Source organism: Agelaius tricolor, unplaced genomic scaffold, assembly GCF_023055355.1.
Source record: "Agelaius tricolor isolate 1412-34295 unplaced genomic scaffold, bAgeTri1.0.p SCAF_3, whole genome shotgun sequence".
Taxonomy (NCBI): domain Eukaryota; kingdom Metazoa; phylum Chordata; class Aves; order Passeriformes; family Icteridae; genus Agelaius; species Agelaius tricolor.
In genome coordinates this window covers 14512854-14523019 of record NW_027269263.1, presented here as the reverse complement: position 1 = coordinate 14523019, position 10166 = coordinate 14512854, and the positions used below count along the sequence as shown (strand labels likewise).

The 10166-nt window shown below is 45.1% G+C and overlaps 2 protein-coding genes across 3 annotated transcripts in view; both read left to right on the top strand.

The window, feature by feature from the left end:
- The first annotated feature begins 267 nt into the window (after nucleotides 1-267).
- LOC139587896 (endogenous retrovirus group K member 5 Gag polyprotein-like) lies at nucleotides 268-4398 on the top strand. Its single transcript, XM_071422597.1, has 2 exons — nucleotides 268-1769; nucleotides 2440-4398. The coding sequence occupies exon 1, from the start codon at nucleotides 268-270 to the stop codon at nucleotides 1078-1080; it is 813 nt and encodes a 270-aa protein (XP_071278698.1). The 3' UTR covers nucleotides 1081-1769; nucleotides 2440-4398.
- A 1796-nt stretch (nucleotides 4399-6194) lies between these two features.
- GYS2 (glycogen synthase 2) overlaps nucleotides 6195-10166 on the top strand; it is a 41077-nt gene continuing 37105 nt past the window's right edge. For both annotated transcript variants that reach the window (XM_071424272.1, XM_071424271.1), the window contains exon 1: nucleotides 6195-6315. In XM_071424272.1, coding sequence (XP_071280373.1) covers nucleotides 6195-6315 — 121 coding nt within the window. The remainder of the gene's footprint in view (nucleotides 6316-10166) is intronic.

Sequence of the window (10166 nt, the reverse complement as noted above, 5' to 3'; positions counted from 1 at the left end):
CGGAGGGAATTCCAGCATGGTTGTTTTCGGCAGTGGAAGCAGCAAAGAGTTTTCTGCATTCTTTTGATACATTCTTTTGAGCCAAGAGGGCACAACCACGAGAATTTCAAGTTCCTTTTTCTGATTTAGGAGCGAGGCCAAAGACCTCAAGGCAAAGAATGTGGACCTCGGAGACACCAATGACCTCCACAACTCCACTGTGCATGCAAATACCAATTTGCATGTTTCCAGTTTCCAGAGGAGGAAGAAGAAGAGCCAGTGAAAACAATGGATTGGAAAAACATCAAAAAAGCGTTGTTAAAAGAAAAGGATTTATTGCAAGGTTCGGGAGATCTCATAATACCAGTGACATATGATGCACAGGGTCAGAATCCAAGGTGGGACAGGATGGGTCACGATGTGATCAAAGATTTAGCAAAGGCCATCAAAGACAATGGGCTGAATTCACCATATTTTAAGCAGCTCTTGAAGGGGACTTTCAATATGTATGATTTTACACCATATGACATCCGATGCCTTGTGTCAATGATTCTCACCGACATGCAAAATCTCATCTGGGACAGAAGATGGAGAAGGTATCTCACAGACTTGAGGAATGGTTACCAAGGTGGGCCAAAAGTGAATCTCACAGTGGCACAGTTAGCAGGGGATCCTCCAGATGACAATCCAGCAGAGCAAGCAGTGCGACTCCCCAGACAAGTGTTGAATGACATCAAGGAAGCAGCGCGAAGAGCGATTCTACAGATTGCTGCAGCAGGAGTTCCAGACGTTCCATTCTCAAGCATCAGACAAGGTCCCACAGAACCATATTCATCATTCATAGATCGACTCACACAAGCTGTGGATCGACAAGTGACTGATGAGGTGGTGAAGAGACCTCTCATGGAAAGTCTAGCCTTCGGCAATGCCAACCCGGATTGTCAGCGGGTCATCAGTGCAATCCCTGGATGGCCGTCCTTGGCAGAGTTAATGGAGGCATGCAGCAAAGTGGGAACACCTCAGCACGTTGCATCGATCGTGAGGGAGGAGCTGCGAGGAGAATGGGAAGAACAGATGAGAGGACACTTGGAAAAACTTTGAAGACAAAGTGCTGGAGAAAATGCTTCAACAGCAGAATGAAAAGATGGACAAAGTTCTCACAACCATTCAGAAGAAGAACAACTCATCGGGAGGACAATGCTACAAGTGTGGGGTGTTTGGACACATGAAGAAGAACTGCCCACAAGCATGTGCACAAGCGAATGCACAAGTGCATGCACCAAAGATGGAAAGGCCACTCTGTCCACAATGCAGGAGAGGAAGACATTCTGTGAAAGAATGTTATTCTCAGACGGATGTGGAAGGAAATCTCTTGCCGTGTCTGGGAAATGCCAAAAAGAGCGCTCAGAATCGTCAGCGTGCGTTGACACAAGTGATGGCGATGACACAAGAGCAGACAGGACAGTAATCGGAGAACATCAAGCAGACGCCCTCAGCAAATGATTGGAAGGTTCTCTTTTGAAAGAGGCCAGCAATGAAGTTTTATATTCATACCTGGCAAGCATGAAAACATTTCTAGAAAGCAGGGAACACGAATATTTTATCACTTACATCAGAGCACACACATAACTTCCAGGATTCTAGCAGAAGGGAATGCTCAGGCAGACAGGTTGACAATGCCCATTTCACAAACCCTTACGGACATTTTTGAGCAGGCAAGATTAAGCCACGCATTTTTTCATCAGGATGCACAGACGCTGATGGAATCCTTTCGTCTCACAAAGAGTCAGGTGAGGGAAATCATTAGTGCTTGTCCAGACTGTCAGCTTGTGCAGCCACCTGCTTCCACAGGAGCAGTCAATCTGTGGGGACTGCAAAGTCTTCAACTGTGGCAAGCTGATGTCACAAAATATCCATCATTTGGGAAGCTCAAAAATGTTCATGTTTCAGTTGACACATTTTCGGGAGCAGTCTTTGCTTCAGCACATACAGGGGAAACAGCAGAACACGCTTGTCGACATTTTCTGTGAGCATTTGCATCATTAGGTGTACCTCAAGAAATAAAAACAGACAATGGCCCAACATATACAGGCAGGGTGCTTGACAAATTTCTGAAAAAGTGGGGTGTCAGACACACATTTGGTATTCCATACTCTCCCACAGGTCAAGCAATCATTGAAAGAACACATCATATCCTGAAATCCCTTTTGGACAGACAGAAAAGGGGGGAGCCAGAGGCGACGCCTCACATGAAATTGAACAAAGCGTTGTATGTGTTGAATTTTCTTAACAGTTCATTTTCAGAGCCCAATCTGCCAATCTTGAGACATTTTTCAAACAGCTCTCAGGCAAAACTGAGGGAGAATCCTTTGGTTTTGATCAGAAACCCAGAAACAGGACAAATAGAGGGTCCCTTCAAACTAATCACGTGAGGCAAGGGTTTTGCTTGTGTTTCCACAGAACAAGGTCTGAAGTGGGTGTCAGCGCAACACGTGACGCCATATTGGACACAAGAGCAAGAGAGCACTGATCCTGCAAGCAGAGAAACAGGCATGCAGATGGAAGAAGAGGCTCAAGCTGCAGACAACGACTCGGAAGAAAAATAAAAGAACAAGGACTTTGAGGGTTTTCCTTTGGGGTTTGAGTGACAAAAGTGGCAATGCTTTTCAACAAGAGTGAAGTCATGAGCTTCATAATGCTCATGTGCCTTATCTCTTCATCTGTTGCTTTAAGCAACGAGACAAATTTACCTATTGATCAACCAAAACAAAATGTTTGGGAGGCTTTAGCCCAGGCAGCAAATTTAGATAGTATTTGCCTGACACACTCAAGACCAGGGAGACCATTCTCGACATGCATGGTTGGATTGCCAGTGGACGAATGGCCAACTCCAGGACACTCTCCAGTTGAGATTTTGCAGGTCGTTAAAGATCCTGTGAATGAGTGGTGTTCTTGGACACATCTCCTTCCTGTGGCTTCTACTGAACCTCAGGAATTGGAAATTTTCGGGTCCACGACAATGGAACTATGCATGAAATTTGAAATCCCGGATGTGACAAAAACAAATAAGACCATTGATGTCACTCCGAATCATGCTTTTTATAGAAATGCATCGGCTTGGTGCAAATACACCAAGGCGACAACCAGAGGATCGCTCCAAGTTCCAGTGCAATTGCCACGAGGATTCTTTTTCATTTGTGGGGACAGAATTTGGCATGGCATCCCTGCAAATGTCAAAGGCGGTCCATGCAGCACTGGGAGGACATCAATGTTGTCACCAGATTCAAAATTATTGAGAGAACAAAAACATAAAGAGATAATTGAAACATTATAGTGCGGATTGTGATGATGGAGTGTACACTTGGGACGAGGCACGGAGAATTGCAACAGCAATTTTCTCACCTCAGACAGCGTTGGGGGTGGCCTTGACTCAACTGGACCACATGGGTTGCTGGTTGAGCAAACATGCTCAATCCGTCTCTCTTGCGCTGAGTGACATGTTGAAAGACACAGACAGTGTAAGACAGGCAACTCTTCAAAACAGAGCGGCAATTGATTATCTGCTGCTTGCACATGGACGTGGGTGTGAAGAATACGAAGGAATGTGCTGCATGAATCTCTCAGATCACTCGAGGTCAATTCACGAAAATATTCAAAAGATAAAAGACAGTGTAAAGAAACTTGGTGAAATCACTGGGTCTTGGATCGATGGTTTGGTTGAATTTTTTGATCTTTCTCCTTTGTGGAAGGAACTTCTAAGAATAGGGTTTTATGTTTTAATAGCGCTCTTAGTCCTCCTGTTCATCGTGCCATGCATCTTTTTGTGTGTGCGGCAACTCATGAGTTGAGTTGCAAAAGAGGTGTTTTTGGTGCAAACAGAAGGGGGAAATGTGGGAATTCAGCACATCCCTCTGGATGTCCAGAGTTGCCGGAAACCCTCTCGGGGGGCTCGGAGACCCTGGCATGTTGCCCGGAACACCTGGTGGCTTGACTTTGATCCTTCCAGCGAATGGCCACCTGTGTATGAGGACATGAGAGCCACACGGGTTTGAATGGTGCAAGAATGATGTATTTACAGGGTGGAAATATAGATTTTGGGGTTTTTTGGTATAGGGGTTATGGAGACAAGATGGAGGAATCAGGGCGTGTCTCGTCCTTCTTCTTTCTTCTTCTTGTTCTCCATTTTCTGCTGTGATGTTGGCACTTGGGGATTGGTTTAGAGTAGAAGTGCACTGTCTAACATAGGTGATAGGTATTGGGAATTAAAAGTAAATATGATATACGTAGTTTGTAGTATATAAAGATGACACCGCCTCGGGGGTGGTCAGAGTGCTTGTGGCTGCCTTGCTGTGCAGACCTTGGCTGGGCAGAAAGAAAATTTTGTAGATAAGAAATAATAAACAACCTGAAGACCGAAAAGTGAAGAGTCCAGACTCATTCTTTGGAGCGCAGGCTGCCTCAGAACCATCCCATGCGTCTCGGGGCAGAGACAGACAGCCGACCCAAGAAAATAGCATGGTTTTTTAGGTAGTGGATGATCTGGTTTCCTACCTACTGCAGGTAGTAAAAGCCACAGCTGCTCCAAAAATAATGGTTCTGGGCCAGGCCTTTTTTTTAGAAACTGGTGAATAGGGCAACTCAAGCCATTGAGACAAAATGACACTCAGCCAACAAACCCCTGAATATCCCTGGCCTCTTATCAGGCTCTTTTCTGAGACAGCTCCAGTTCTTAACTCTGCAAAAAGCGTTTCCTGCACCCTTAGGTTTTTTTCAGTGAGCTGTATCCACCAGCTCAGGGGTGGGTCTGACTGCCGTGAATGCAGAGAGGGCACAGATTGTGGAAGAGCAAGTCTTGTGGGGAGTAGGTACTCTTTAAGGCAGGCTCAGCTGTGCCATGCATTATGTATTATGTCTAAGAGACTTCTATGCTGATGGGCTGCCTGTCTCCTAAACTAATTGTCAGACTTGTTTTGCCTTAGGTGAGCTCAGAGCCTTTCCTCCTATGCCTGCTGCTGCAGTGGTATTCTCCACAGTGCTAGAGATGTCCTGAAGCTCACCTGGAGATTTGCTCCCTGCTGAACTGTGGGTTTTGGGCAGGTTGTGCTCTAAGCTCAGAAACAGAGCCAGCTGGCACAGCTGTCCCAGAAGCACTGGCTTCTCAACCAGATATGTAATATAAGCATCTAACAAGCAGGCAGCTGCTCTGGGGAGCTGTGAGGATCTCAGGCTGTGAGTTAGGGACCAACAATCTCTGTCAATGTGTGTTCAGTGCTTGCAGCATCCCAGCTCTGTGCTGGAGAAGACAGGGGCATGCTGTGCCCTGACTTGGTACTCACTAAGCTCCCTGGGCGGAGGACATGGGCCCAGAGGCCAGGAAAGACCTGTGGTATAGAAAAAAACCAAACAGGTGGAGAATCAGGGACAGGACTGCAAGGAGAGGCAGAGTGCATGCCAAAATGGGGGTAGAGCCTTTGTGGCTCTGTAAAAGCTGGCAGGGCTGCAGAGCTGCTAAAGCAGCCAACAGCTGATGCAGAGTCCTGGGAGCAGAGCTGGAGATAATTGTGGAGATAGGAGATGTAGTAAACTTAGGCTTACAGATGGCTGAACTGAAAAAGAAGAGTTAACAGCATTTAACCTGGCAAGGAACCTGAGAGACATCATGTAAAATGAGTGTACTCTAACTCCTGCAGACGGCCAGCAGGTAGGAAAACTCCACGGGTGTAAGGGGAGGGTGTGTCTGGAGGGGAGGACTCAGGGGCTGGACTCAAATCAGGTGGTGAACTCAAAGTGTCCTCCCTGTTGGAGTTGGCTCAGGGCGGTGCTGACTTTACAACCCTCCAATGTCAACTGTTCCTGAGGTGCTGGTGGAGACTGAATGCTGTGGTTCTGGAGCTAAAAATCCTTTTTTACCTCCTTCTGAGAGAAGACAAAGAAAGAGCTGTGGCCCCAAAACAATTGAGACCTTTCTCAGGTCAGTGTTAAATTCTTACCTCTCCCTGCAGCTGCTTCTCAAGCCCTGAGGATTTCACTGAGCCAATTTAATGCTGGTGGTCAGACAGTTTAAACCCATTAGCTCCCAGCTATCTGAATAATTTTCTCCTGGGATCCCAGCACACAGGCAGACTGCTCTAACCAGAACTGCAGAGCACTGCCACGGGACCTGGACTTTGCTGACTGCTGTGGCCTGCGTGGTGAGCACTCAGGGGCTGAAGAAAATGCCACTGGCAAGATCCCTGTCCATGACATCTCTGAATGGGCTTCTTCAGTGTGAGGATGAAGACCTGCCCGTGGAGGATTTGTTGCTCTTTGAAATTTCTTGGGAGGTTACCAACAAAGGTTTGTACCACACTTGGGGGGTTAGTATTGCTGTTTTCTCAGGAGTGGAGGGAGGGAGGGAGAGGATGGAGAAGAAAGGCATTCACAGGGAGACTGGAGAGGGCTGCAGAGCTGCTGGACGGAGAGAAGTGCAGGTGTGTAGTTGTGCATGCTGAGCGTGGGCTGCATCTGCCTGGGCTTGTGTTGGATGGGCAGAGCCAGGATGTCTCTCTGTCTTTTTGTGTTCCACCACCAGGGAGGGAGGGGGAGGGGGGCTGAACATCTAAGTGATAAGTCTGAGTGTGCAGCTATCTAAATTGCTTTGTACATACTTAGGTTTTGCCTTCCATGCAAATTCAGTTAGGAATGTTGTGCATGAAAATGAGCTGTACAACAGAGATCAGATGCACAGCAGTTTAGCAGCCCCCCCTCAGCCTTCTAGAGCAGTGTGGAGAAGAGGCCAGGCCTGGAAGGGGAATAAATAAATAGAGCTGTGTACAGCCACTGAACAAAACCCAGGAGTCAATGACCAGCGGCCTTTGTGTGCCAGCTAAAACTCTTCTGGACTGCTCTTTGCAAACACAGGTGGTGCCAGACAGGGGCTTCATTTGTTCATTGGTTGCTGCTGGTCAGGCAGAGGGCACACTGCTTATTAGGCAAAAATCCTCCTGCCTCCATTTCTAATCCATTCATCAAATCATCCCCTTTCAAGTAGGTGTAGTTCTGCAAGCTTCCATTTTCACTGCAAAAGTGAGTTAGTATGAGTAAATGATTGACCTCCTGTGTGTTATTTTCCTGGCAGATAAATAGAGTTTAATCAGGAGAGGGGATCTGTAAACTGTTAAGAATTTAACTTTAAAGAGGAAATGTGTGTGAGAGGAACAGGCAGTACTGGGGGTTATCCCCATGGGGATGCTGGAATTACTGTTCTGTGATAATTTCTGCAGGTTTACATTGCTTTTTTAGGGTGGAGAGCCTTATCAATACCTAGAAGTGAGACAGAGTAGATTTGGCTGTTTGAATCCCTGTGGGCTTGTTTTTCAGTAGCTTCAGCCAAGCTTTTAGAGTTAAATTACTAAGGCCACAACTTGGAGCATGCAGCATTCACTTTTGCAGTGTGCATAATAAGTAAGTAATAAGTAAGGCTCTGGCAAGCAGATGGCAGCAGAAATCTAGGAAATTCAGGAGTTCTCACTGACTTCTCTGAACTCCACAGCATACATATTTTCTGAGTCATCTGGACCCAGGGGTTGTAGATATCACACAAGATTTTTAAGAGAAGATAACCCAATTAGATTTTCCCAGAGCATGTACAAAATGTAGTGAATCATTTAATCATCCACCAGAGCTCTGGCTGACTTCACTGGAGCAAAATCAACTGACGCAGCTAAAATTTACTATTCACACATTTTGTGAGAGAATTAATATTAATAAAGTCAGTTTTATTCAGTGTGTTTAAAAATAAGGTGCCTTTGCTTACACCACTTTCCAAGCCCATATATTCAGACAGGGCTGAAGGAACATGGAATGGAAAGCAATTTCTTCATTAGAATCTGACCTTCTGCAAAGCTTCCATTAACCAAGCTCAACTAGAAACATCTGTGCAAAATATAATATATTATAATTTATTAAATTTTATAATCATTTTTCAGCCTATTTTTCTGGTAAATTCTTGATACTGAGGGTTTGGGGTTTTTTTTCTATATCTTCCAGGCAATTGAATGTCTAAGTCATGTGGTGAGAACTGTTCCCTGGTGACCTAACTTTTATAAACAGTTCTGGGAAAATGATACAGCACTGTGAGAGAGAGTAGACAGCAAAATACAGGGAGAGTCATCACAGAAGATATATAAGCTTAGGAAATAATAGATTGTAATGTATATTCCTAGCTCCTTTAGCAGGAGGAATTGTTTATTTGATGAAATAAACTGACCACACAGAGATTTAGTTCTACTGCATGTTTTAGTGTTTGTGCTGCTGCACATGTTCCTAACATAGAGGGCAAGATAAACATTATCTGGATTTATTGCCTGACAAGCTTATTTTGAGCATTTAACATGAAGGTTTCTGTCTTCCTTTCTGGCAATGCAAAGGTATGTCAGAGGAGCTCAGCCTGAAGTTGGTTTGCATTTCTGAGGTGGCATAAAGCTGCTGCTGCCCACAGGAGTGAGTCCCAGTCTTTATGTTAATTTTGGTGCATCACCAGGTGCTTGGGTACATTTCCTCCTGGGCAAGTGCTGCTTCTTAATAATCCCTCCATTTCTCTCGTGGCACTGACAATCAGGCTGCATTGTCCTCTCTCCTGTGAGGAAGGTGATGGCAGAGCTCACAGGTGAATATCCATCCCCACACACTGTAACCAATGACTTTTACAGGAGCAGAGCTGAACCTCTTCAGAGCCAGGGATGGCAAGGGAGTCCTGCAAATCAGAGAATATCTGATTCTGTAGAGAGGGAGCAAGCATTCCATGGCATTTCCCTGATGGTGCTGGTTGTTACTGAGGCATGAGGTGTAGCTGTAGGGAAGAAGATGGTTGTATGAACTCAGGGCTCAAAGATCTACAAGTATCCATTATTTCCAGAGTCTCATCTCTTCTTTGTCAGCAGCTGGAACAGGGGAGTTTTCTCTCCTTTTGTTTTAAGAAGGGATAATTTAAAAAGTGCTCCAACAAGGAAGAGTTTCTACTTCTCCATGTTTCCTTTTTGTATTTTTTGTCCTGGCTGCAGCCTGTACTAAGTTACATCCTCTGACACATAACATTGGCCTCTCAGTTACACCTCTCACTCTACTCTGTCTGAGCAAGCAAAGGTAAGGTAGCTGAAGGAGAAAATGGGAAATTAAAAAGGCTCATCTGCCAATGTCACTCTCCCTCATCTTTCCTCCAAGTCATGAGAGGGAACTTGCCACTTAAACCAAAAACAATATTGAAATCCTCTCGCATTGAAAGTCCTCTGCCAAAGAAATAAGAAATGAGTAGATTTTTTTGTGGGATTTCCCTCACTTTAGTTGGCTTTTCACTGATAGGCAAAACCTTATGTGAAGTGGATCTACAGTGTTTGTGTGGCAGAAGGGGAAAAATGCAGGCAGTGAAGGGTCCTAGTCCATTGCAGTGCAAAAAATCTGGTGGTAATCATGGGGGAGATCAGCATTTTTAACTCTTTCTTTCTCTCCTGGCCATCATGCTCTAGTAAAACGAGGTCTGGTCATACAACTGTGGAAAAAAGGAGTGGTTTCTTTCCTCCATAGCATGAAGACTATTAAAAGCTTTAAGTACAGGAGCACAAAAGAAGTGGCTACCAAGCTATGAAGATTTTGGGCCTGCGTTGAGTTTGTCTGTGGTGGGATTTCTGACACATTGGTTAGAAGGGCTGAGAATGTTCAAGATCCGCCTTTTCTCTAGAAAGATGTCTTGAAAATAATTCCAGTGATATTTAGATTAGTATCCCTTGCTGTACCACTCACAGTTTTTAGATAGAAAGTAGAAGAATGCTTAAAAATGCTGGGCAAACAGCCAGATTATGTCATCATTCAGCTGTGAACAGCTTAGCTCAAGAGTCACTGGTAGATGAATCTCAAATATTTTTATTCCATCCCCATTGGAATGGAGACTGTGCTAAAAACAAAACTTGTTTCAGCTCTCCTTGGAGCAAAGATCTCAGTTCAGCCTCTCTGGTGAAAAACTGGACTTTTGGAAATTAAATCCTGAATCCACTGAAGTCAGTAGGACCAGCGTTTTCCCTCCTCTGTGTCTTCCCATGATGAAACTTCCTTGGGAGAAGGTGATTACTGTAATTTGTGACACAGCTGAAGTAACACCCTTTGGGGAGTGGGGATGTGCTGGCATAAACTTGGCATAAGCACAGCCTCAGAGC